The sequence below is a fragment of the Equus quagga genome, chromosome 2, assembly GCF_021613505.1.
Source record: "Equus quagga isolate Etosha38 chromosome 2, UCLA_HA_Equagga_1.0, whole genome shotgun sequence".
Classification (NCBI taxonomy): domain Eukaryota; kingdom Metazoa; phylum Chordata; class Mammalia; order Perissodactyla; family Equidae; genus Equus; species Equus quagga.
The window spans coordinates 58,741,387-58,769,026 of record NC_060268.1 but is presented as its reverse complement, the minus strand read 5'-3'; the positions used below and the strand labels follow the sequence as shown (position 1 = coordinate 58,769,026).

The 27,640-nt window shown below is 53.5% G+C and overlaps 2 protein-coding genes across 2 annotated transcripts; one reads left to right on the top strand and one right to left on the bottom strand.

Moving 5' to 3' along the window:
- Nucleotides 1-5,226: 5,226 nt before the first annotated feature.
- On the bottom strand, nucleotides 5,227-8,406 carry KBTBD13 (kelch repeat and BTB domain containing 13). The gene has a single exon (XM_046654140.1). The coding sequence runs from the start codon at nucleotides 8,327-8,329 to the stop codon at nucleotides 6,953-6,955; it is 1,377 nt and encodes a 458-aa protein (XP_046510096.1). The 5' UTR covers nucleotides 8,330-8,406; the 3' UTR covers nucleotides 5,227-6,952.
- Nucleotides 8,407-14,783: 6,377 nt separating this feature from the next.
- On the top strand, nucleotides 14,784-26,628 carry RASL12 (RAS like family 12). Its single transcript, XM_046653973.1, has 5 exons — nucleotides 14,784-15,079; nucleotides 17,048-17,104; nucleotides 22,567-22,640; nucleotides 23,355-23,545; nucleotides 26,245-26,628. The coding sequence occupies exons 1-5, from the start codon at nucleotides 14,977-14,979 to the stop codon at nucleotides 26,618-26,620; spliced, it is 801 nt and encodes a 266-aa protein (XP_046509929.1). The 5' UTR covers nucleotides 14,784-14,976; the 3' UTR covers nucleotides 26,621-26,628.
- The last annotated feature ends 1,012 nt before the right edge of the window (nucleotides 26,629-27,640 follow it).

Genomic DNA, 27,640 nt, shown 5'->3' with positions numbered 1-27,640 from the left:
CTCCTCAGAGAGTTTCTAAAGGTCACTTTTTTCCCCTGAAATTCAAGTGGCTTGGGAGACAAGGCTCTAGCTTCCGCTCACTGAGGCACCGCCCCTTCTGGTAAGATGTTCCTCTGGTTCCCACCACTGTGTAATCAGGCCCAGGCACTGAGATGGACATTTTTCAGTATCCTTTGCTGTGCCCAAACCTAGCCATTCCATGACAGATGCCCAGAGAGACGACGGCCAGAGGGGACAGAGCACATATCTTGGCAGGAAAGAGATGGCACACTCAAATTGGGTCATTAGAGGGGAGTTGAGGAAAGATGCTATTTACAAAGGGTGGAAGGTCACCTCAGAGATAGTGCAATGGGGCTTTCACCATCCTAGGCCTGCAGGGTGAGGGGAGGGGTGGCCACCATGACCTGGAGACTGAGAGGGCTGTATGGAAAGAGCCACCTGACAGAAGCTGTGACTCTGGTCAGTAGAAGAAAAAGTGTGAGGCAGCCTGCAGTGAGGGAGCCGGAAACAAAGTCCCCTGATCTCCCACTCCTCCCAGCGCTCATCTTCAGCTGGTATCCCCTATCAGGAGCCAGAGTCAAGGGGGCCTAAAGACATAACCCAAATGGCAGCCTCCTGGCACACATCTTGGCAGGAAAGATGCTTCACAGAATCTATCCACAGGACAACTCTGTATACGGTAAGTCTTATCATCATCGACATTTTATAAAGAAATTGAGTTTGCCCAAGATGACACAGCCACCAAGCGATGGAGCTGGAATATGATCCCAGGTCGCCTGACACCAAAGCCGATTCCTACCATTCTGCCCCTACCTGTTCTGTGATCCTGCCTCCTCACTGAGTGATAAGTACATAGATCGCAGGACCCTGTGTGGCTCGTCCAACCCTTTTAATAAAGGGGAAGTGACAGAGGGGTGAAAAGGAGGGGAGGAGAAAGGAATATGTAAGGGGAGTATAACATATGCTGGCCTGGAGGTTCTCATTTCATCCTAACAACCCTCCAGGGCAGGAATTACCCTCCCTGCTTAGAGTTAAGATATCTTAATTTCAGCAAGGTTAAGGAAGTCACCCGTGGTCAGAAAGCAGTTACTCTCAGAGCCAGGGTGTGACACCAAAAACAGCAGGCTGCCTGGCAGGCAGAGCTGGCCCTCTGTGAGCAGTGCCTACGAGATCCTCAGTCCCTTGTTCCTACCCCCAATCCAGTGCTACCTCCCTCTCTGAGCACCTGAAATTCCCTCTGCTCATCAGGCTTGTGGGGTTAGGCACATGTAATGGAAGGCCCCTGTTAGAATGAAAATACGTCACTGGAAAGAGAAGCATATTGGGACAACGGCATCAGGCCACCCTTAAGAGTTGTCAAAATTGTGCGTGCATGCATGCTGTGTGTGTGTGTGTGAGAGAGAGATCTGAAGGGCTCAGGTGCCCAAATACCACCATTAGAGATTAACTCATCTGTCTCTATCTGCTGAATAAAAGCAGAGTGCTAAAGAATGGGACACAAAAGGGGGCGAGACTTACTGGAAAAAATAAGGATGAAGGTCTGGAAGCAGGGAAGGAGGCCTGATGGGTCATTTTGGGGTACCTCCCTCACAGGTGTCCTGGAAGGCAGCACAAGAGATGCAGCATGGTATAATGGGAAGAAGATTCTAGAGAGGTGGGTTTTAGCTTAGGGTGGTCCACTGTGGGTCTCAAGTGACTTACTTGCCCTCCCTTGACTTCCCTTTCCTCCCTGTGAAAAGAAAGAGGTTGCACAAGATGCTTACACCCTGCTCCAAACCCTGTGGCCCACAATAGGCCCCCTTTACCTTTTGTTAGTTGGTGAGAACCAGAGAAAGGGGCTCCCTCTTTTTGTGCTTCCCCACTCCAGCTGGGGCAGAATTGTGAGGGTTGCAGAGGACACTGCTGGGATGAGTTCTGGAGACCCCCACCACGGGGTCCCACGCCCGTGATCGGCACGCTCAGAGGTGGCCTGTTTGCAGACAGCTGTGTCTCTCAGTTGTGTCTCCCACCAGCACAGTTAACTTGCCCCTGTTCCTGGGAAGTGACAGCAACCTGAAGCAAAGCAATTAGGATGAAAAAGAGGCCCAGCTGCTTGGGGCCAAAGGAAAATAAACAGACCAGCCCTCTGTGTATTCCACCACCAAGAGGAGCAATTCTTCACAGGGTGATTAGCACTTCCATTCCAGTCTCCTCCCCTCCACTGAAGGCCGAGAAGCGCTCTATGAGCCACTGCCCCTCTCAGATCCCACTCTTCACAGGCTGTACGCTGGACCACACAGCTCATCACCTCCTCATGAAAGCCTCCGCTAGTCACCTGCCCACCCCCACCCCCTGCCAGACACGATACGTCTCTCCTCTGAAATCCAACAGCCTCTCTCGATGGGTTTTTCCTTTGATTGATTGATCAATGCATTCATTCGTTCTTTTGACATCCATTGAGCACCATTCATTCATTCATTTATTAAATATTTATTAAGCCCCTACTATGTTCTAGTAACTATTCTCAGTCCTGGTGATACAGCAGTGAACAAACAGACAAAAATCTCTGCCCTCATAAAGCTCTAGTAGGAGGAAACAGACACTAAACAAGTAAAAGTGCAGCATGGTAGATGATGCTAGAGGCTATGGAGAACAAAGCGGGACAAGGGAGCAGGAAATGCAGAAGGGGGAGGCAGGTTTTAAGCAGGGTGCTTAGCAAAGGCCTCAGAGTGAAAGTGACATTGGAGCAAAGGCCTGTAGGAGGTGGGGAGTGAGCCAGGTGGCTAAGTGAGGGGGGTGTGCCTGGCAGAGGGACACCGTGCCAAGGCCCTGAAGCAGGAGTGTGCCCGGTGTCTTTGAAGAATAGCAATGAGGCCAGAGGGAGAGCCGGAGGGGTGAAGTCAGGAAGGAAATGGGGCAGGGGATCCTGAAAGGACTTTGGCTTTCACTGGAGTGAGATGAGGAGCCACCCAAGGGTCTGAGAAGCAACGAGGTCTGGCTGGCATTTCATTAGGATTGCTCTGGCTACCACATGAACAGATGGAAGGGATGCAGGCAGGGAAGGCAGCCCTGGGTGGAGTGTGGGAAGGTCTGATTTCTCCTTTTGGCTCTGTCAGGCAGGCTATATAAACAAAACAGGATAACTTCCAAGGAGAGGAAAGCTTGGGGCTCAGGGCATCCAGAGTCAGCAGCAAGGAGAAAGTTCATGGAAGACTTGAGAGAACTCTAGAGAGTTGGGCTGCAGGGCTGTCACGGAGGTTCAGGAAAATGTTCCTTGCTGTGTTAAGCTGTATGTGTGTATAGATCTCCCTACAAGGACAGACATCTCAGAACGGGCCTCTGGCTGCGATAGAGAGATTTCAAACCCAGCCTTCTGGGCTTAGCAATTCCTAAGCATCTCTGTAATTCGCCCACCTGCACCTGGATTATGCCCCCAAACACGTTCCTGCAGTGAAGTCTAGGTGCCAGGGTATGAGAGGCTGAGGATCCCAAGTCCTGGTTCTAAGTCCTTGCTCTTCCACTTGACTGGCTATGTGACTTTGGGTGACTCATCTCACCTTTCTGCTGGTTTCCTCACCTGCAAACCAGGCATGGTGACTGAGGTGCCGGGGGGTGGTGGGTTGTGGGAATAACAACAGAGCCTGACCTGTGAGGCCAGAGGAGAAGGTGGGCTAGATTATAAAACCTCTTCCACATCTCGTGAGAGGGAGGGAGTATCTGTGAAAGTACAAACACCCCCCAGGGCCCTAACCAGTCATTAACACCCTGGTGAGGCACACCTTAGTCTCCCAGCTAGATCCTAAGGCAACAGAACCAGGACAGCTAATTTTCCTGTCGCAGGAGGAAGAGGAGGAGGGAAGGGCTGGGTCCAGGAGAGCAGATGATCCCAAAGAGGAGGACGTGCAGAGAGAAGAGTAACAGGGAGGGGAGTGTTAGGGACACTGGCAGAAATACTCTGTCCATCTCAGAATGTCAGCCAAGCAGGAAGGCAGCAACAGGAAACAAGCACGTGGCCCTGGGTTCAGAGCCGGGCTCTTCTACTCCCTAGTTGTGCCTCTTTCAGGCTCGTGACCTTTGGGTGTTTGGGGTTTTTTTTTTCCTTTAAGAGGGGAGTTGGGGTGTCGCTGAGCTGCCTACCACTTAAAATTCTTACAAAGCTTAAATAAGTCAACGTGGGAAAGCTCTCTGTGAACACTGTTATCATTAGGCACAAAAGACATCTCAGAAAGGGCTGCTCTGGGGCCGGCCCCATGGCCGAGTGGTTGAGTTCACGCGCTTTGCTTTGGCGGCCTGGGGTTTCACCAGTTCAGATCCTGGGCGTGGACATGGCACTGCTCATCAGGCCATGCTGAGGCGGCATCCCACATGCCACAAATAGAAGGACCCACAGCTAGAATATACAACTATGTACCAGGGGCCTTTGGGGAAAAAAAGGAAAAATAAAATCTTAAAAAAAAAAAAAAGATAAAAGAAAGGGCTGCTCTGGATCAGGGAATGACCAAACCATGTGGCCAGCTGCAAAAGCCAACAAACACAGGGCTCTGTGGGTTGAGAGTGCAGACAAGCTGATGAATCTCCAGTCTCAGGGTGTCCGGGACTGGTCAGGAAGAGTGAGCAAGAAGGAGCGCGCTCTGCACTGTTAAGAAAAATTATCCATAACTTGGAAATAGGCAAAACGAGGATTGCATGTCCTTTCAACGTCATTCCGGGGCAGCTAAGAGCTATCTAATTCTCTGGGGAAAGTACCTTTGTTTTGCAATTTACTGTTGATTAAGGTCCTGACTTTGCGAAGTTACCTGCTAACTTGCAGCTGCGTGTGCAAGTATGTATGTGCGTGTACATGAAGATGAAAGGATTTTAGCCCAGTAGAGAAGCACAGAAGTTATGGTCTTATTGCCCTGTAAGACATTAGCCAGTTTTCTCTCTACCTTAGCAAACGTATTTCAGTATGTCTTTTCCAACTACATATACAAATCTGTCTCTCAAGTGCTCCTCAGAGCCAGCTTTACCATTCCTCTGTTCCTCTATTAACGAGTTAAAAAAATCTTTGACGTGATGAAAATGATATTTTGATAGAAACTAGAAGTGAGGGGCTCTGCCATGCTTTGGCAAGGGCCAGAAGCTTTGGGCCAGTCACTGGGCCTCCAAGCCCCATACAGCTCATCTGCCACAGGGAGAAGGTACCCAACTCCCAGGACTGAGGTAGGGTGGAGTGGGAAAATGGACGTGAAAGTACTTTGCACATCATTCACGGGATGCAAAAGTCAGGATTTATTGTTGTGACTCATCAGACTAGGCTTGTCCAGGGCCAGAAGTTCCTGGACTTCTGAGGGCAGCATTCTCCAGGGCTTGCGACGTGGGTCAGGGGAAAAGGCAGCTAGGGGCAGCCCTGACACGAGGCTCCATGCCCAGGAGGTCCCATGCTGATGCTACATTCTCCACTTGCAGTGAGGCCAGGGTTTCCCAGGGGCCGTGGGTCCTGGAGGATAGAGACCATTCAGGACCACTTAGGTAAGTCTGCCCAGGGACATGGAGAGGCTGGGGAACTGGAGAGGGTGTCTGACCAGAAACCAGGGTGGGGGTATTCTAAGGGATGGACAAGAGTCCTCATCTAACACCAGGTCCCTAACTAGTGGCCTCTACAGCCCGGGTTCTTTCAGGACCTCATCATTTTATTCTGCGGGCAGGAGAGTGCCCCAGCTCAGTTGACAGCACAGTGGGATCTCTGCGCTTGCTATCGGCATACGAGCATGGCTACACACACACACACACACACAGAATGACGTCAGTCAGGGGCCCAATGAGCAATGCAGGCAGCCAAGGCCAGGAACAGCCAACCCTGCACAGAGGACGATGGTACAGAACCAACAGAGAGAAAGGAAGAGGAAAGGCATTCCAGGTCCAGGGAATGGCAGGAGCAGAGGCTTGGAGAAGAGAATTAACCTGCAGAATGTTGGGGGGTGATACACCTGAGGAAGATGAGGCAGTTAGACCTGGCCAGGATTAGGCTCATACCTTGAGTGACGTGAAGTCATGGAAGTTAAGAGTCCACTACTGCTGGGGTGATGGCAAAAAAGGAAGTGGGCAAAGGGCTTACAATTGGGTTGTCCCCTGCGGGTCCCATCCTATAAGGGGATGTGGGGAACCCTTTCTCTTTCATTGGTCTCACTTTAGGTTCAGCTCAGTTATTGTCTCTACACGCTGGCCCAGCTTCATGCCCTCCCCAAATGCCTCCAGCTACAGCTGCTCTGCCTTAAAGGCTGGGCTCACAGACGTTCTTCCCATCTGCTCCAGCTTTCCCCCGCCCCTCCCTCTCTTCTGAGCTCTCACCTTCTCCAGTCTGAAACCCCCCTTTCAGCAGCTAATGCTCTGGCCTGTCGTCTTCATACAGTTTGTATACTATCCTCCTTCTGGAGTTACATATTTCTCCTCTATTTTCTCTTTGCCCTGATTTCTTCAGTACTTTTTTATTATACTATGGGGTTTTTTGCACGTTGCCTTCAGCCCTCTGCGGATCAAGACAAGTGTGTTGTCCTGGCCTATGTTCTAAGCTTTGTGGACCCCAGTCTGGCAATCACAGCCACATCAGGCCTAGCAATGGGCTGGGCACACAGTAGGTGCCTAATTCTTGTCTACTGGTTGGCAATTTAACATCACTTAACACACTGCTAGCCACGCTCAATTTCTGGCCCATTCACACACAAGCCTGGATATTGAATTCTAGCCCCCTACTCCTTCCACTGACATTGTGACCCACCAGCTCTAGGCAGAGCCCAAGTAATATAAGGGCTCAGACCCCAGCGTTGTCGTTACTCCCTGAGCTTCCTGGACATGTTCACGTCAGAAGTCACAAGACCCGGATGCTTCAACCACGGAGAGAGAAGTTCTAAGCAGCTCCCAAGGCCAGTCTCATAGACTCAGCCACGGCTCAGGGAAGACTCCGGGCGTCTCCCGCTAAAGACCAGCCCAGGGATCACAGTTCTGGCGTCGTCGAGGCCACAGGCCCAGAGGCACCAGGAGGCAGTCTCAGAAGAAACGTCTGCAAGGACCCCGGCCGCGGGAAGCCGGCCTTCTCCCTGAGCAGCCGCCAAGTGCCGCCCTCGATGGCATAGAGCAGCGTGAACATGCGGTTGACGGTATAGACGAGGTCACCGCGCACCACGGCCGTGAAAAGTGCCCCCTTGCTGTTGACGAACTGGCCGGGCAGTGCCGTCCACTGGCCCGTGGCCAGGTTGAGACAGTCGATGGCACAGTGTAGGAAGTCGTCGGAAGGTCCGTTGCGCACCACATAGAGACTGTCGCGGTGGGCCACCATGCAGTGGCCGTAGCTCTGCGGGCGCCGCAGCTCGGCCACCGGCAGCCACGTGTCGGCTCGCACTGAGTACTCCACTACGGCCGTGGTGTCGGCCGGCCGCCACAGGCACACGAAGAGGCGGCCCCGGGCCTGCGCGCAGGGCACGCCTGCAGCCGGCTGCGGCAGGTCGGCCACGAAGCTCCAGCAGCCTGCGGCCGGGTCGTACCGCTCCACGGAGCTCATGGGCATCCTCTGGAACTCGCCGCCAATGGCGTAGAGGCGGCCGTCGAAGCCGACCAGCGCGGTGTCATAGCGCGGCTGGTGCGGGCTCGGGAACTCGCGCCACGTGCCGCCCTCGGGATCATAGCAGAAGCCCAGCTCCACCACCTCCTTGCTGGCGCCCCGCACGCCGCCCACGATGTAGAGCTTGTTGCCCAGCGTGGCCACGCCTGCCAGCAGGGTGCTGGCCTCCAGGGGCAGCGTGGCCAGCGTGTGCCACGAGTCCTCCTCCTCGTCCAGGTAGCACATGGTGCGCGACGCATCCTCCAGGAAGCCGGGCGCGGGCGTGTGCGTGCTCACGGCCACGTAGCTGCTGGGCCGCAGCGCCGCCACGTACGCGCGGGCCTCGGGCAGCGCCAGCTCGGCCGCCAGCTCGCACGCGCCGTCGCGGATGAAGTGCGCGGCGCTGTGGAAGACGTCGCGCAGGCCGAAGGCGGCGGCCGCGTCGCACAGCAGCGCGCAGTTGTCCGACGTGAGGCTGTGCTCCAGGAAGCGCGCGAGCGCCGGCGCCTGCAGGAAGGCGGCGCACTCCACGGCCTGCAGCAGCTCGTCGTCGGCCGCCAGCGCCGGCCGCTCGCCGCGCAGCACCTGCAGCGTGGTGCGGAAGCCGCCGGCGCTCAGCGCGCCCAGGCGCACCTCGGCCGCGCGCGCCTCCCGCATGCCGGAGCGGAAGAGGCCGCGGAAGAAGCCGCAGTGCTCCACCAGCAGGGCCTGGTCCGCCTGGAAGAGCTGGCTGCCCACCCACACCTGCACCGGCGCCTCCGGGCCCCGAGGCATGGCGGGCCGGAGGGGCGGAGGCCACCGCTGGTGGCCGGGACTCGGCGGCCACCAACTCTGGGGCTACCCCGTGGCGGAAAAAACTTCCCAGGGGCTATAAATATCTGTCCGGCTAAAGATAGTACGGCTCATGTGATGTGGTGGCCGGCAAGCTGGATGGCCGCAGGCCCAGAGGGCATCCGGGGACCTGCGGGGTCGCTCACTTCCGTGTGAGAAATAGTAGTAAGAGTGACTATATACTGGGCACCTACTGCATGCAGGGCACTCTGCGGGCTGCTTACAAAGATACCCCATTTAACCTGCAGTAAAGCAGCTGTGTGCCTTTGTGCAAGTACCCTAATCTGACCCCGTTCCCTCAAAATGGGGCCAATAATAACACCTATCTCGTGGTATTGGGACAATATCTGTAAAGTGTTCGGAATGAGGCTCAGAGAATTTACCTTACGTGTCCAAGGTCATTCAATTGGGAAGAAACAAGGACAGGATTAATGCTTAGCCTACCCCATTGGTTGGTGGGGGTGGGGGTACTTGGGCGCTGGAGGGAGGGGCAGAGGTATAGTAAATAGAGTGGGCCAGGCTGGGGTCCGGAGCAGGTTCTAATTTGGCCTGGGCCTCTGTCCATGACTCTGGGCTAGTCCAGTCTCTTTTTGAGCCTTGATTTCCTTTTCTGTAAAAATGAGAGAGTAGCAGGTGTGTCCAATAAGCCCCTGAGTGTGGAAGCACTCCCTGACGGGATAGGAATGGGAAGCTGATGGCTGTTCCCCACTTGAGTCTCCCTACTCGTCCTTTGCTGAGTAGCTCCAGACCTTGTGAAAAGGAAACAGGGGCTGCTGAGGGGCTCATATGTCTGTGGACGGGAAGGAGAAGGGCTTCTTGAAATAATAAACACTTAAATTGCACTATACATCAGGCACTTTTGTAAGCACCTTAATTCCTATAACCCTTGCAACAATCCTATGAGTAGGTACTATTATTTTCCCTCATTTAATGGATATTATCCGTTTATTGCTTACAGCAACACTATGAGTTAGGTATTATTAATTTCACACACGAGGAGACTGAGGCGCCAAGAGGTTTAGTCACCTCCTTGAGGTCACGTGGCCAGAGAGTGGCAGAGCTAGGAAAGGTGTGCAGCCAGTCTGAGTGTGTGCCCCTAACCACTGTGCTCTTCTGCCCCTCTGTGCTGCAAATGCTGAGCAGTCACCTCACGCAGGGAGGTCATAGTTGGAAGGAACTTCAGGCTCTCATGGTTTAACCCCTTCATTTACAGTGGAGTATCAAAAAGGGGAATCGTGCAGGGTCATGTAGCTTGGGGCAGACAGCCCTGGGTCTCCTGCTGCCCACCGTGGGGGCACTTTTCCCTCTGCACAGAATTTTCCTGGGTGACCAGCTAAGCCTCTGGTTCCAGAATGTCAGATGGAAAGGAGCTTAGTGATTACCTTCTGCCACCTCATTCTATTGGTGAAGAAACTGAGGCCCAGACCCGTGTAGGATGGTGCAGTAGTTCCACCTTATCTGCGGGGGATATGTTCCGAGAACGCCACCAGATGCCTGAAACCGCACATAGTACTGAACTCTATATATACTATGATAAAGTTTAATTTATAAATTAGGCACAGTAAGAGATTAATAACAACTAATAAGAAGATAGAACAATTATAACAATATACCGTAATAAAAGTTACCATAGATCTTAGCAATCTCAGCATACAATATTTTTTCTTGTTAAGTAGAGAACTTTCACCTTTTCACTTAAAGGAAGCGCTTTACAGCTTCTCTTTGGCATACTCGAACTGCCAGCATCAATACTCTTGCACTTTGGGGCCATTATTAAGTAAAATAAGGGTTATTTGAACATAAGCACTATGGTACCACAACAGTTGATCTGATAACTCAGCTGGCTACTAAGTGACTAACAGGCGGGTAGCGTATACAGTATGGATACACTGGACAAAGAAAGGGATGACTCATGGGTGGCACAGAGCAGGAGGGCATGAGATTTCATCACAGGACAGCAGGCAATTTAAAACTTATGAATTGTTTATTGCTGGAATTTTCCATTTAATATTTTCCCTACCATGGTTGACTGTGGGTATCTAAAACTGAGGAAACCGAAAAAGAGGAAGATTGGCAACAGATATTAGCTCAGGGCCAATCTTCCTCACCAAAAATAAAAATAATTTTTTAAAAACTGAGGAAACCAAACTGTGAATAAGGGGGGACTACAGTATCTGCCATTCAGGAGATGTTCAACTGCAGGCCTTCTTCAGGAGGATGGAGTGACTCACAATGACAAAGCCGGAGTTGGGAGGGGGAATGGGAACTTCCCTCCCCCGTAAGACACACACACATGCACAGATCCGCACGTATGAATCTGCAGACCCTACACGAATGTGCCTCTCCTGGAGGGGAACGCCCACCCAGTTCACTCCATCAGAACAGAGTAGGAATGTGGGGACCACTTGTGTGAGCCTGGGAAGCCAAAGGCCTGGAGGAGGCAGCTAGAAATATCCTAGACACTCTGCCCCAGGGACCAGACAGGAAGAGGAGGAAGAATTAGAGGGGGTGGGCAGGAGTCCCCATGAATACTCTCCCAGGCCCTCTGCCAGCTTCTCGCCTTCCTTGAGGCCAGACGTCGGCTGAAAGCATGACAAACCCCCTCTTAGACCACAGTGCCCAGTCCTGATTCTGTCCTTGCTGGTGGCCTCAGGGGTAGAGAGCGGGTGTCTGACTGTTCCCATTTTGCAGATGAGGAAAGGGAGGCCTAGAGATGGGATGGACTTTTCCTTGGTTATGAACAAAGGGAATGGGTTAAACCCTGTCCACTGACCCCAGGCCCCCCTGCCCCTCCTTACCTGCACTAGCCTCACCTTAGTAGAGGGAAAGAGCTTCTTCCTGCCACGCTCAAGCTAAGGGGCAGGGTTGGGGTGGAGCTGACCCCCAGGGGGCCACAATTCCCTCCCAAATGGCCTGTTCCAGGCACCTAGGAACTGGCAGGCACAACAGATGGAACCACTGCCTGGACCTTTCCTAAGAGCAGAAGTGGGAAGGAGAGCAAACCCCTTGAAGGCTGAAGCTTGCTCCCAGTCCCAGCTTTTCACAAGTCCAGCCCTGGCTTGAGTGGGTTGGGGCACTGGTGTACACACCCAGTTCCCACCTTCACAGCCAGGCTGGGGGTGGGGGTGGGGGTGGGGAAGGTTCACCCAAGGTGGGGGGTCATGGTTCTGAGGCCGGGCTGAGGACCAGCCCTTTGGCTCGGCCCCCAAGGCCCCAGTGGGGTGTTGTCTGCAGCTGGTGAGAGTTTCCTCCACCCGGACAGCGAGCATCCCTCTGGGACTTGGACAGGACAAGGAACTATCCTGGCTGTGGGCAGCCCATGGAGTTCCCAGGCCCTGCCCGACCCCACATCAACCTCCCTCTCCGCAGTGCATCCCCTACACTGTGTGAGGGTGGGGGTGGGGGCTCTGTTTTGGACTGTGAGCCTTTCTACAGCACACGCCCAGCCTTGTTCATCTCTCTATCCACAATGACTGGCACACAGTGAGGGGTCTGTTAAGGGGACTCCTGGGCCCTAACCTAAGTAGGAGTCCCCAGTCTGATGGAGGAGACACAACCCCTGTCCCAGGAGAGCCTGCAGTCTGATAGAGGAGACATGGATCTTGCCCTGGGAGGACCCCCCAGCCTGATGGGGGATCCCTGGCCTTTGCCCACCCATGACAGTACTTCTGCACACAGGGTAGTGAGGAGCTTGCCTCGACCTGAAGAAGAGCACTGGACTAGAAGTCAGGATTCCTGCTGGGCTCTGATGCTGCTATTACCACTGACTTACCTGCCCTTTCCGGGCCTCAGTTCTTCATCTGTAAAGTGGAGCTTGGGTCTGACTTATAAGCTTCTGTTCAGCTTTGACATCTGAATTTATCATTGGACAACCACTTGCCTCTGGGAATGCAGTGACATCACAAAGCATCCCAAAGCTTAGCTGTATGTGGAATGGCTCCTGGGGGGTGGGTGGCAAGGGAAGGACCTGGCATCCAGAAGTCCTCTCAGGCCCTACCTGTCTAGACCTGTGGTTGCCCCTCTCCCTCATTCCAGAGACATACTGAGCACCTGCTGCAAGCCCACTGCAGGGCCAGGTGCCACATCCTGTGCATTCTGTGTGCCTAAGGGCCCCTTATAAGAGCCCGAAGGTGGGGAGGGGCTAGTAAGGAGGGTTGGGCTACTTGCCCTGGCAGAATACCCTCTCTCTTGACCTTAAGTATCCAAACTTCTGGTCACTAAACAGTTGTGGCTTCTTGGTAGGTGGCTGACAACTGTGTGCTATTCATGTCCGGGGGAGTGGAAGGAACTATCATTTGTTGTTGTGGGGCCATGGGCCAAGCTCTGGGTGGGACACTTTCCCATTACCTCATCTAATCCTTAATATTATCCCTATTTTAAACATGAGGCCCTAAATGGCAAAGTAGCTTATTCCAGGGTCTGACAGTAAGGGGCTGATTCCCAAGGCCTTTCCAGTCCACAATGGGCACTTCTGGGGGCTGGACAAGCAGCCCACAGATGAGGAGACTGAGGATGGGGAAAGGGACTGGTTGCAGTCGTGAGGTCGGCACTATTTTCCTCCCAAGCCTCATAGGAGGGACAGGCATTGGGCACTTAGCAGTCAGAGCTGAGGGCCTGCATTCAAATAATCTCTGAACCAGAGTTAAGGGTCATCTCATCCCATCCTGCAAGTGATGGTGGAGTCTCCTTACACACCTCCTCGAAGTGGTCACCCCCTTGGTTGCCTTCAGTGGCGGGGGCTCACTTCCTCCAAAGACAGTCCCTTCTAACTATGGACAGCCAGACAGTCAGAGTTCACACTCACACAGAGCTGGAACCTGCCTCCCGGCAGCTCCCATCTACTAGTTGGTCTGAGTTTTAAAGATAAGGAAAGCACCTCCGGCAGCATCCCACAGCCAGGGGAGGAGCAGAGCCTACGTTTAGACCCAGCTGGGCCCGGGGGTCCACAGCGTGCCCTCTCTCCAGCTGTCCTCCAGGGAGGCTAGCTCTCTTCCTGTAGACTCTCCAGAACCAGTCTGCCCTCACAGGACTGGGGCCAGACCAGGGACATGGCTGGAACTTGGCTCCCACTTCTTCTCCTCCTACAACTAAAGGAAAACCCTTGGCCATTAGCTCTGTAAGCGATTTTAGCTTGAGGGCATAATCTAAACAAATTCCTCCCAACTCTTTAGAGTCTTAATAACACAGCTGGTTTACCACGATGTCCCAGAAACGCGACTAGGCTGAGTCAGGATTCATGTCCTGTCCTGGAAAATAATTGTCCTTCTTGGTTGAGAAGTTATTACCATCAGGCTCTGACCCCAGCCCCTCTGCCTGCTGACTTGGGTTTCCATGGTTCCTGTGCGTGGGTGGGTAGATTCGATGGGCACTCGGGGTTGAAGTGAGAAGTCTCTGAGACTGCACAGTCTTCCTCACTCTAGCCTGGAGTGTATTCCAAAATAGAGGACCATAGGGTTCTAGAAAGTACTCAGACCTGGAACCCAGGGCTGATTCTGTCACTCTCTATTAGGCCTGAGTCACATCATGGAATTTCCCCTTCCTTTAGTATTACAGATGGGGACCTCATAGGCTAAAGAAGTGAAGTGACTTGCCTAAGGTGACCCAGTGAAAGAGTGGGCACTAGATGCTAAGTGTCCACATTCCCGATGTGGGCCCTTTGCCCTGTCTCCAGCATGACCGGATTTACCCTGGGTCTCAAGGGGAACGACAAGTGACCCCTGCCAGGCTCATCTACCAGTCCCAGGATCATTATAAGCAAGAGGGAGTACAGGTTTTAGAACAAATAAAATGCCCCATTTAGGCCACAAACACATGCAACTCATTAATGAGCTCCCATCAGGGAGAAAATAGTAACCCAGGATGGGTTAGGTTTCTGGAAGCTGGCCCCATTTTGCCGTGAAATGTTAGTAAGGAGGTCTCTCTCTCCTTCTCCCAGGAGCCAGGGTTCTGCAGAGATGCCTGAGACTCCCTACACTGAAGAGCAGGGCAATGGGGTCAGGGAAGTTGTGTACCAAGGCTGAGCTGGCTGTGACCTAGAGAAAGGGCCACGCTGGGTGGTGAACCCAGCAGCAGGCTTCCCGGAGGAGGAGGCCAGGCCAGCGAGGTAAACAAAGAGGGGGTGGCTTTTCTTGCTGGTGGGGAGAGCTTGAGCTGAGGTTCAGACAAGGCTGGAAACATCCTTCCCCTCTGTCCCCCTATCCTGGACCTCCCTCTCTGGGGTCCTTGCCCTTCCCTGACGGGTGTGCGGGCGCTCCGGAGGGTGACGACGTCCCAGCCCTCGAGGCCCAGCACGGCCGGGGGGTGCGCAGCGGGCCGCAGCTCCCTCCCCGCGGGGGGCTCCGCAGCCCTTACAAGGAGTTCGGCGGCGCTGCGGCGGCCCCGCCCGCCGGGCTCACCGGCCCCTCCTCCGCCGGGTCGGGCCGGTCCGCGGGAAGGCAGCCGGCGGGCGCTTGGCGCGGGCCCGGGCGCGGAGACCGACGGGCGCGCGAGTGCCAGGGGATCCCCCGCCTGGCTCGTGAGGGTCTCGACGGGCGGGCACGCTGCTCGGGGCCCCTCGGCCGAGGACCCGTGTCCCCCTCCGCAGCGTCGCCATGTCCTCGGTGTTCGGGAAACCCCGTGCGGGCAGCGCGCCGCCGAGCGCGCCCCTCGAGGTCAACCTGGCCATCCTGGGGCGCCGCGGGGTGGGCAAGTCCGGTGAGTAGGGCGGGGAGCGGGGCGAAGGGAGGGGGTTAGGTGGGGCCGGAGAGGCGGGGAGCGGCCGGAGGACCTGGGCGCTGTGGCCTTGCGGGCAGGCTCTCCCACTGGCTTCGGGGCTTCCTGCACCCAGGTGGGTTGCGTGAGACACCGTGAGTTTCTTCTTTGCCTCAGTTTCTCTGTGGCTTGGCGCTCTCTCTGCTTTGTTCTCAGCCCCGCCATCTCTCATCTGTCTTCTGTTCCTTGCCTGTCTTTCCTCTGTGTCTCCCCTCCATGTCTCTGTCCTCCGTGTCTATGACCCCAGCTGTCTCTCCCCTCTGTGTGTGTCTGTCTCGCCAAGTGCTCTGCTAGTGTCTCCCTTGCCATCCATTGCCCTCCATCTCTTCTCCCTGGGGCCAGCGGTCAGCCCTGGTGACTGGCACCAGAGACCTGTTAGGCACTGGTCCCCAGCCCAGGGTCCCTATAAGCTTAGCGGCAGCCTTGCTACTCCTTGATTCAGGCTGGGGGTGAAGGGAGGTGATAGAAGTCACTGGCTATTGGGGTTTTTTCAGAGAGGGGCCACTTCCCACCCCACTTCCTTGGGATTTTGGAACAAAGTGTGCATTCTTATCAAATGGATTTGTTTCAAGCCGAACCCCTCTCTTGTCTTTCTGGAAACACATTGGACTCTGATCCCAGGTTCCTGGGGCTTGTCCTTGATGAACCAAGATCTTGGGCTTGTGTTGAGATCATTTCTAGGGACACTGAACGCTGCCTACACCACTCCAAGCAGCTCTTACCCAGCTGGAACGCAGGGGAGTGGAGGTGTCACTATAGACAGAGACCCAGAAGAAAGGTCCACCCCTCTGCCTCCCACTCACAGTCGCAGGCGGCTGCAGGTGGGAGGGCAGAGGGGCCCTTCCACTGGCTGTGTTCCAGGTGCGGCCTGTAGGGAATGGCCAGCATGGGTGCAGGCAGCTATGGGTTTCCTTCCCCATCGTGTTCTTTGAGACTCACTGGGGGCCTCCTCTCCATGTTGAAGCCAGCCTTCTGGCTCAGGGCGGGGACTCTGAATCACACTCGCCTACAAAAAAGGTTTGACCTCTTCCCTTTGAAGATCAAATTGTTACCCGTAGCTCTGTCACTGGTACAGTTTAGCCAGCGACTCCATGAATGAAGGAATTTCAACTTTAAAGTATGTATTCCCTGGGTATTTGTTTGCAAACTGACACTGTTAGGAATCCTGGGAAAGAATTTTAAGGATTTTCTTAAAAATACTGTGTTACTTTTTGAAGAGTCTAGTATAGTAGTTGGCTGGGCCTTGGCTTTATGTGGCTGAATTCTGGACAACAGCAGAGTTCCGTTAATGCGTTCCACCTGGGGAGAACCTCACTTTAGAGGTTTAAGTTCTGCGAGACAGCCATGATGAGCGGGAAGCCCTAGACAGAGCCAAGACTTGAGCCGTGGAGGACTGAGGACTGGAGTGTGTTTACTTGGGCCTTGGGGGTTCATACCCTCCCAGAGGTCACCTGCTGTCAACTCAGCTATTATTCTCTTTGCCCTGTAGCCAAAATTGGAATAAATGCCCCATGTTTCAGAATCTTCGTGACTTCGTGTCCAGGGTGTGGGATGTCTCCCTTCAGTTTGGGTCCTACCAGGCCCACCCTAAGGTAACTGGTCCTGACCCCTTAGTTTGGGTCTTCACAAACACCCCTTAGGCTCGCCTCTCATTGCTTTTCTTGCCATTAAAAAAAAAAAAATCCCAGGATGCAACTGGAGGGAAATGGTTCCCCATATTTCTGGTTTCTTCTGAGCCTCTCAAACCAACTGCTCAGCTCCCCGGCCTCATTCCCCCAGGGAGCTGAGCTTGGTGTCAGCCAGAGGTCACGAGGCTAGATAAGGCCGCCCTAAACGAAAGGGGCAGCTTCCACGGGCCAGCAGCCAGACATGGCCGAGGAGACTGAGCCAACTTCTTTCTGCTTCTTGTAGCCCTGACTGTGAAGTTTCTGACCAGGAGGTTTATCAGCGAATATGACCCCAACTTGGGTAAGGAACCACTCCTCCCCATTCTTCCTGCCGTGCCCTACCTAGATCCCAACCCTACATACACACACACACCCAGTGGTGGGCCCAGGCTAGATCAGGGCCGCACATCTGGAGGCAGAGGGGGGCAGCCACCAGATGACTCAGCCCATGGGGCAAAATCTTTTAAGTGCTGGAAATATACCCTCCCACAGCCCACTCCAGACAACTTGGGGGTTTGCCCAATTAAGAGAACTGAGAGAGGCTGCTTTGCCCTAAAATATGAGGTAGGATGAGACTTAAAAAAAAAAAAATCAAACATAGCAAAACATCCACATCTATTAAGTATTGTTCTTCAAGATGGTCACTCAGTGTGCTTTTCCAGAAAAGCTGGACAGGAAGTTTGAGAAATTCTCTCATGGTACTGGCTTCTGAACCAGTTTTTGAACTACACAAGAAAACTAGTCCTGTTTTATAGCCATATCATGGTATATTGGGGAAAGTGATAGTGTGGTGTTCATCAGAGCTGAGTTTGAATCCTGGCTCTTCCACTTATTGGCTGTGCCACCTTGAGGCAGTTACCTAACCTCTCTGAGCTTCTGTTTCCTCATCTGTAAAATGGGCATACCTATCTCAGAGAATGACTGTGAGGATTAAAGAAATAACACATGTAAAAGATCTAGCCTTGTACTTGACCCACAGTAGACACTCAATGCATGTGTGCTTCTTCCTTCCTTCCTTCTTCCTCCTTAAACGGCTTCCCATCTAAGATGCTGAGATTCCCTCAGATTAATCAGATGAGTGTTTCTAAAAATTATTTTTAGCAGCAGGAATTTTTCCTCGAATAACCTCTTACATGGACCCCCAATATCTAAAACAAATAAAAGCAGAATTTTATTAATATAAATGTATCTTAAAGGCCACATGACATTAGTTTGTTGTAAACTGTCCACTGAGGGAAACAGGGTGTCTGGATGCTCTTAGCCTTTTGAAAATGGAGGCTGCCGTCTTGGATTATTTTCCCCATTCATGAGAATTAGATAAAGCATTGTGGGCCCCCGCAGGCCCTCCAAGGAAGCCCAGGGCTCTGGAGCAGAGATTGGAAACCTCCCCAGTACAGCGCTTCCTGCTGCAGCCTCTGAGGGCATGCCACTGTGACACCTGGAGGAAAGAGCTCTTAGCCCCTTGCACCCATGGCCCCTCCGTTCACACTGGAATGTTGAATCCCAGTGTTAGAGCAGGAAGTGCTTCGGGGCTATTTTGTCCAATGGTTTTTAAATTTTTTCCTTGAATAGCAGAATCGCTTTTTCCAAGGAGATCTTAAACAGAACCCCAGGGTGTCCAACAGAGAAAGCAGAGGGGGTCCCCTGGTTAAGTTAGGGGTGCAGGGCAGGCAACTCGCTGACAGCCCCTAAGGGGTTTGTTCCTCAAAGCTTGGCTTAAGCATCTGTGCTTTGACACCACCCCTAGGTGCTATAGTGAAGGAAATAGGCCTAAAGAGCTGAGGCTTCTGGGCCAGGGTCACACAGCAGGTCTGAGGGGGGCCCATTCGATTAGCAGAGGTCAATGCCCACAAGAGTGGGACACAGGATGCGATTGTGTGCTGGCCGAGGGACATGTTGGGAGAGGCTGGAACATGAAGTCAGATGGCGTGGGGGAATTGAAGACGGGGGGAGTGGGGAGGTGGGGGGTGTGCCAGAAGGAAAGGCACACAAACGGGTGTCAGGGAAGAGAACACGGGGGTTCCCAAGGATGGCACTTCAAAAGACAGATTCTGCCTAGCTCAAATGTTGTATGGGGCATACGTTACCAAAAATTGTTCACTGTTTTTCTGAAATTCAAATTTAATTGGGCATCCTGTATTTTTTCTGGCAACCTGTCTCCAGTCTCCCTTCCTCCCTGCCCCCAATCCAGACCCTTCACGCAGGGTCCTGGCAGAGGAGCCTATTACAGTGGTGGTTTGAGCTTCCTGATTGACTAACTTTGGAGTTCTGAGCTGGTGGTGGAATGCCTGGTCAGACTGTCTGGGGGACAGTAGCCCTGGAGTGGTCTCTCACCCCACCCTGAGAGCTATGAGCTGGAGAGATGACCGGACACCCTCCCCTCAGCCATTCTGGTTGGCCAGTGTCACTTCTTGGAGGGTCTGTCCCACTGTCTAAATGTTCCAGCCACTCTCCCATGGCTGGTTCCAGCAACAGCGGGGACTCTGGAACCAGAGCCTTTCCTTCTGTGGAGAGAGGTTTGAGCATCCGAAGGGAGAGTTAGCCATCAGGAGATGTAACAACTCTTTCCCCCTTCCAAAGGGAGCCTCTTGACCGTGGGAACCTGTGTTATTTGTTCCCATTTCCAGCATGGAGCACAGTACTAGGCACAACACAGATGCTGTTAAAATGAGATTGAATTTTGGTTTTAGGATTACTCTTTAAAGAACGGCTCCTGTTATTATCCCCATTTTACAGGTAAAGAAACTGAGGCAGAGGGGGCTCAGTGATTTGCCTAAGGTCCTGGAGAACCTCAGGCACAAAGGAAGATGACTCACCACGCCAGCTGCTCTCCACTAAGGGCAGCATTATGCTATGGAGGGCCTGGAGTCAGAGGTCTGTGTGGCACTCGGCTCTCTGAGCCTTGGTTTCCACATCTGGAAGATGTGACTAATAGACTGTGCTCTCTCTGCATAAGAATTGTGCCTCGTTATGGGTTGTGACTGTTAGAGCTGGAGGAGCAGAGAGATTCAGTGCCTTTGAAAGGGCTTTGCCAGGCTGAGCGCTCCTGGAGGAGGCAAGGGTCTCCAGGAGGACATCCTTCTCTCACAGAGGCGCTGGGGGCATCTCACCTGGTTGGTCCGGGGCAGAATGACCTCACTTACCTCTCTTGTCCTCATCCTGCTCCAGCAAAGACATAGGCACCATTTCTGAGGCATCCTCCTACATACACTCCAACCACAGCTCCTTTGGTATGTTAAAAAAATTATTATTACTGTTGATAAGAGAAAAATTCATCGGGAAAAGAATCTTCTCTCAGCATTAAAGTCCACAGAATATTATTTAAAACTGGACTTATGAGGCCCATATATTTAAAGACACCAGAATGCCCTGAGGGCAGGTACTTAGTGATGGGAAGACAGGACATTGCTGTGACTTGGAAAGGAGTACCCACCCCACCCCCAGAGTCACCTCACTTGCAATGATGATCTCTGAGGCTTCTTCCAGCCTGCCCATGCATGTTCCACATCCTCAGCTGGACTGGGAGCTTCTGCTCTTCCCGAGTTCTCTGCCCACATAGAGCTGAAGGATCATCTGAGCAGCAGGAGCGAGGGGGTCCCAATGGGGAGGCAGCCCAGCCTAGAAGATCTGAGTTTGAATTCCTTTCCTGGTAGGGTGCTGTGTGGCCATAGGCAAGTTCCCTCCTCCTCTGGGCCTTACCTCCCTGTCATCTCTCTACAGTGAAGCTAACAGCAACCTTGTAAGGCTGTTGTGCTGTACAGGACTACAGGAGACCAAGGTTGGCCTAACATTTTTCCCTGGGCAGAGCAGGACACAGTACCTGTTTGGGGACGGGGGCTGTAGAGCACCTAAAAGGAGCGTGTCAGTCAACTTTGGCAGGAAAATAAAGAAAGATCTGAACAAGACGTAGGCATCTAGGGGCAGCTCTTCTTGCACCAAATATAGTTAAACATTTGGGGCATATTTTCCATTAGATTTTTTTTTTGTCTTTGAATAAGAGCGGCTATTTATCCAAGTCCCCAAAGCAGGCTGGGGACGGGAGCTGTCTGTGATCCCTGCTGGCTGCTGGTGGACCTGGCGTGTGTCCAGGCCTCGCTTGGCTGCCAGTGGCCCTCCGAGAGAAGTGTTGGACTGTGAATTCAGCCAGGGTTGGGGGTATCTTCTCACAGTGGCTGCTGCCAGGAAGGGAGAGAGGGCCCCAGTTCTGCCTGGAGGGGTCTTCTTTGGGGTCACTTGGGACATGGGGACGACCAGGGAAAGGTGAGGGCCAAGTGCACTCACACACCTGGGCCAGTGGCACAGGGAAAGTTGGGGGTGGAGAGAGGGATTGCCAATATGATGGTGAGGTCCCCTTGCATGCCTGGCCTCTTGCTGCTTGCTCAGGTTTGAGTCATGAGAACTTAAAAAAAAAAGTAAAAACTCATGAAATCCAAATAAGGTCAATAGTTTACTTCCTAGTATGGCACCAATGTCAGTTTCCTGGTTTTAATAGTTGTACTATGGTTATGTAAGGTGTTAACCTTGGGAGGAGCCGGGGGAAGGGGAAACGGGAACTCTCTGTACTGTTTTGCAACTTCTACGTGAGTTTAAAATTATTTCCAAATAAAAAGTAAAAAAAAAAATAAGAATCAGCTAGGAATGTGAACCTGGCCTGTACGCTGTGGAGCACCGCAGTCCCCGCTGTCCTAAGGCATTCATGGTAGGCCCATCCAGTCCTCACAGAGCCTTGTGAGATCGTGCAGGGACAAGCATTTAGCACAGTTCCTGGCATAGACCAAAAACTTGAAAACTGTTAGCCAATGTTATCATATTATCCCTACTTTCAAATGAGGATCATAGCCTCAGAGCTGAACTGACTTAGCCAAGTCACACAGCTAAAAAGTAGTAAAGTTGGGGGGCCAGCCCTGTGGCGCAGGGGTTAAGTTCACACATTCCACTTCAGCTGCCTGGGGTTCGCCGGTTCATATCCCGGGTGCAGACCTATGCACTGCTTGTCAAGCCATGCTGTGGCAGGCATCCTACATAAAATAGAGGAAGATGGGCACAGATGTTAACTCAGGGCCAGTCTTCCTCAGCAAAAAGAGGGGGATTGGCAGCAGATGTTAGCTCAGGGCTAGTCTTCCTCAAAAAATAGTAGTGAATTTGGGTTTGACTCCACTCTCTGACCTAAAACTTTTGATTACACTAGACTCCTCTGTTACTATTTTGACAAGGATTATTTTAAAACCTTCTTGGGACTTCTAAACGCGGTCTGACCCCTCTCTCTTCATCATGTTGCGTGCTTCTCTTTTCCTGTCCCTTCTCCCACTGGCGGCAAGAGGATTGTCCTTAGGGACTTCCTGTGGGCCGGGTGCAGTGGTCGGAGGGCAGGAGGATGGAGAAGCTTGGAGTTTAGGAGGGAGAGGCTGGCGATGCAGCTCCTGAGGCCTGTGCTGCTAACTGGGCCCGTGGGCCACACCCCCCATCCTGCAGGTTTGGTAAGGGGACCCAGAACACAATCCCATCTCCCATGGTGTCTTCTGTGAGTGATCTCTGATGCTCTGAGCCCTGACAGCTGGAGCAAGATCTCCTGGTGGGAGGTTCTGCTTATCCTCCACGTGGGTGAGAGCCAAGGCCTTTCCAGTGGTCTCAGCTCAGCCAGTCCTGGAGCAGGTCCCCCAGGGCTGCACAGTTGTCTGGCACAGAGGGAAGCTGGGACTCAGACCCAGTTCACCATCGAGTGGCCTGCCCTGCCTCTGACCTGGCTAACCGTCTGTGTTGCAGAGGACACCTACAGCTCCGAGGAGACTGTGGACCACCAGCCTGTCCACCTGAGGGTCATGGACACTGCAGACCTGGTAACATTATCCCCATCACCCGTGGAGAGCTGAGAGTCAGTGCAGCCTCCTGAGAAGTCCTGGTCCCAGAGTGGCAGCCTCGGATGGGAATTTGTAAACCTTTTAAGCTCCAATTTGCCTTGTGACCCTGAATGAGGCACTGACCTCTCTGGGCCTGAATCTCTTCATTTGCCAAATGAGGAGGGATGGGACGGGGCCCAGGGAGACCTGATGAGTGCTGGCATCGGCTCTGAGATCCTGTGCCCTGGGTTTGATGCTCGGGCACACATGGAGACAGGTGCACGCATGTGTTTACACAGAGTCTCCCCTGGGCCCAAGTGCCCTCTCGTCCACATAGCTCCCCTGTGTTCTCACCACCCGCTGCCAAGGCCACATGCCAGTTATTCTCAGAAGCCAAAGGGGCACCACAAACCTGACCCCAAACCAGCAGTGCCCAGGGACAGCCAGGTCTCTGGAGGGGCTGTGCCAGAGTCTTGGCTCTGTGCCCAGAGGCCAAGGTCCCCAAGTCTCTGGTTGGGTGGTGGGAGGGAGGCTCACGAGACAATGTCTCCTTTCACACAAAGCCAAATCCACACTCAAGTGCCCCTTTGAAAAGGGCTCTGCTGGGGAACAATGTACAAAGGCGCGGGAGTGGGAGCTGGAACAGGGCTGCTCAGGTGAAGGCCTTGACCCCGAGCTTTTATCTCTGACCGGGGCTTCCCTCCTTCATGCCAGGACACCCCCAGGAACTGTGAGCGCTACCTGAACTGGGCGCACGCCTTCCTGGTGGTGTACAGCGTCGACAGCCGCCAGAGCTTCGAGGGAAGCAGCAGCTACCTGGAGCTGCTCGCTTTGCACGCGAAGGAGACGAAGCGCGGCTACCCTGCTCTGCTGCTGGGCAACAAGCTGGATATGGCCCAGTACAGGTGAGCACGGGCGCTTGCTCCCACATCGCCAGAGCTCGTGTTCCTCATTTGTAAAGGCTGGGTGTCATCTTCAGGAATTATTTGGCTGCTAAGAACAGGAATCCTCTCAAATTTAGGTAAAAGGGGGTATGTTGTAAGGGTAGGTGGGTGTGGTCTTCCGGGCAGGAAGGGAGGGGCACCTGGGCTGCACAGGGGCTGGACCCGGAAAGTCAGAAGGGGGACCATTCCTTTCATCCTCATGGGGCTCGGTGTTCTCTTGGCCTCACCCTTTCTTGCCTGAGTCTGTATGACCTTCCATTCCCACTCCCCACAGCTGGCTGGTCGTTCAATGCCCAGTTCCAATTCAAGGGAGAGAGGCTTTAATTGGCCTCCTGGGTCAGGTGTCTGCTCTGGTCCAACCTGCTCTCCCTCACGCAAGCATGGTCCCCAGGCTCACTCCCATTGGCTGTGCTGAGGGCAGGTTCTCTCGGAAAGGGCTGGACTTGAATCAGGGGTCACAGACTGGGCCAGAGGGCAGATTACCCCTGAATACTGCAGCCGTATTTTCCTTGGCTGGCACAGTATTTTAAAAGACCTGGAATTGGAATGCTTTGAGGCGGGGCGTGCTCTCTCTAGCTGACCACAGGTCTCACCACTCCCCATGGCTTATCTCCGCCCTCTCCACACATGCAAGTGGCCTGCGTGGCCCCTGAGGCATTTGAGACTTTGATGCCTCCACTTAATGAGCCATCCCACTGGCCTTTTCCAACACCAACATGTGGCCAGTCCAACTGCAAGGTATGGCACCTTCCACCAGCCTTCCACCTGTCCCAGGCCAGTCCCTCCTGCTTCCCCTGGCCCCAGAGGTCCATTGGCTGGTATTAGCAAGGAGGGGACCCATGCTATAGAACAGTCAGCTGGGCAGTGGGAGAAGGGGGCTGCAGTCTCATGAAGGAGGCCCATGGTAGGGGCCTTCAAAGGTGGTCAAGCCGTCAGATCCAGAGCAATCTACCTCGGGAATGAGGGAAGTTGTGTGATCTTAAAGCCAGAAGGTGGTCTTTGAGGAATCAGAGGGCCCACAGATCCTGGAAGAGGGACCAGAAGACTGGATTGTGAATAAACCAGTTTGCAGTATGAGGAGAAAAACTAGACCACTGTTTGAATCCCAATCTTTGCCATAGGGATTGTCTGAAAATGATTTGGGAGCAAATAACAAAGAATATGGAGCTAAAATGAAGCAGCATGAGTTCCCTAAGAACAAGTCATGGCAATTTATCCCCATTTCCTTCTTTGATCAAGTCCCGAGGTTAGTAGCTCAGGATCCGATGGGCACAATGAATCTAACTTTTAGCCGGGCGTTGGTCACTGTCTCCCATGATTGTCTTTCGGGTGGAGGGTAAAATGTGGGTTAGAGCGGTGGTTTCCAAACCACTGATAAAATTTTCACTAGGCCGCAACAAAATCAGAAAAAGGATAATGTTACATCCCGTGTTGCCCATTCACACACATGCACCTTGTTTCTGAAAGTTCATTATTCAAGCCCCACAATGACAACGTTTCAGATTCAAGTTGCTCAGAAATGCAAATAAAAAGGGGTTCCTCGGGAGGCAGTGGCTTATAGACGGGATGCCAGCCCTGGGTGGGGAGTGGATTAGATGCTCTGCCCCCGACCCTTTTTGTCCCAGTCACTCTCTCTGTCTGATACTCCCTAGGACAGCCAGCCCACTCCCAGGCCCCTGCTCCTGCCCAGTGAACCTTGGCTCAGAAACTTTTTCCCACCAGTACCTGTCAAGTGCCCCCTCTGATCTCACAGGCTGTGTCATTGTCCTCAGGAATAGCAAGTGAAACAGTCCAAAATGGGGGGTGATCCTGAGGATTCAGCCATTGGAACCTTGGTCCCGAGACCTCAGGGATCCCCTGGCCCTTCCCTCTTCTGGACATCTCACCTCCCTACGAGCCAGTCTTTTCCCCTCACCTTTATTCCCATGGCTTTCAGGTCAGAAGTTTCCAGAGCCTTCCCAGTTACAAATATTCAATCCCACTGTCACCAGAGGTGGTACAGGACCAAGCTGGGAATAGGTGCTGCTCCCTCTCTCCTTTTCCCCCTCCTCCCCATGAAATGTCACCCTTGTTCTCTCTCGTCCCTCCACTGGGCAGGCAGAAAAAACTCCCCACGAGCTCTGCCAGCCACAGGCATCGTGAGTTACTGTGGCCCTCCGTGCCTCTGTAGACACTGTGGTCTCCCACCCTTCAGTCCAAACCACTGCCCTCTTCTAGAGCTGATCCCACCAGCCAGGGCTGAGTGTGGCTCATTTCCTGACCAAGCTCATTACCCATGCTGGAGTAAAGGAGAAATGGGCCTGAGAATGGCTATCTTCCTCTGGCCACAGGCAGGGTCTAGGCAGGGACTTTAGGCCGGCTTCTCCCTCACCCTAAGCCTCGTTCCTAAATTCTGGCTTTGGTGACATCAGCCACCATTTCTTGAGCACTGACTGTTCAAGATACTGTGTTAGACACTTAATGCAAATTGTCTTTCTTGATCCTCTTAACAACCCTGAGAAGCAGATGTCATTATCCCATTTTACTGATGAGAAAACTGAGCCTCAGAGATGACGATGAACTAGGTCATCAAGCTAGTAAGTGGGGAGCTGAGCGTAGCCCCCAGCCTGCCTGACTTGGAGGCATGCTCCTGATCCCACCTCACCCTGCTTCCCCACCAGGCAGGTCACCAAGGCTGAGGGCACAGCCTTGGCAGGCAGGTTCGGGTGCCTGTTTTTCGAAGTCTCTGCCTGCCTGGACTTCGAGCACGTGCAGCACGTCTTCCATGAGGCAGTGCGGGAGGCACGGCGGGAGCTGGAGAAGAACTCCCTGGCCCGGCCCCTCTTCATCTCCGAGGAGAGGGCCCTGCCCCACCAGGCCCCGCTCACCGCCCGGCACGGGCTGGCTAGCTGCACCTTCAACACACTGTCCACTGTCAGCCTGAAGGAGATGCCCGCCGTTGCCCAGGCCAAGCTGATCACTGTGAAGTCATCCCGGGCCCAGAGCAAGCGCAAGGCACCCACGCTGACGCTATTGAAGGGCTTCAAGATCTTCTGAGGGCCCCCCTCAGGATCCCAGGCTCCGAGGCTGGGCCGGGCTGCAGGACAGGGGCCGGCTTCTCACCACCGGCTTTCCTTCTGAGGGAACAATAGCCTGCACCCTCTGGTCGACAGCTGATCCTACTCCAGCACCAAGCAGGGACCCTGACACCCAGTTCACTGTGTGAGCTGGAGGGACAAGCGGGAATGCTGCCCCTATTCCCTTGGGCTGTGGTTTCCGTGGTAACCATTACATTCCCTGACGCTGAAGGGAAACAGCCACTGCGACAACCCAGGGTCAGCCTTAAGCAGGAGGAAGTTGCAGTGTCCATTGTGGTGCCATCACCTGTTCCTGCTCCAGCTACAGCCAGGCCAGAGGTGGCCCCCAGTGGACAGCTCTGGGTGGACAGCTCGAGGAGGCCCTGCACAGGCGTAGGCCCGAGAACATCCTGCAGGAAGGACAGCCCTGAGGTCCTAGCACCACCTGGTGGACAGGATGAGCAGGCAGCTGCAGGTTTTGGAGGGCTGCAGCCTGGCCCTCCTGTTGTCTTGTGACCTCACAGAAGCCCCAGGCAGCAAACCCCAGTTTATCCAAGTAAAATCTAGTTTAAATAATCCTATGAGACAGCATGTGAAAAGCACAGAAGTTCCAGGAAGGGCTGTTTGCAGGACTTTGCTTCTCAATGAGGGTAGAAGGGAGAGGGCTGTGCGTTGCCCAGTGGAGGGAGCCTCCAGAGTTTTTTCACCAGGAGGCAGGGCCCTCTTTTTTCCCCCACCTTAAATTAAGGACTCTGTCTACAGACTCTTAGGACCAGCCTCCTCAAGTTTAATGATCAAAGCTGCAGAACAAAGTCATTCTCTCCAGTGACAATCACCCAGAAGTCTAGGGAGCCCACAGCTGGCAGTATCAGACCTCCAGTGGGCACTCGTAGCCTGCCCCAGGCTCATAGGTAGAAACACAGTATATCAGATTGCAGTCTGGTCTGGCAGGACTCAGTGCCCTTGGCGATGGGTCTGAGTGTTTGAAGTCCACTTTTGT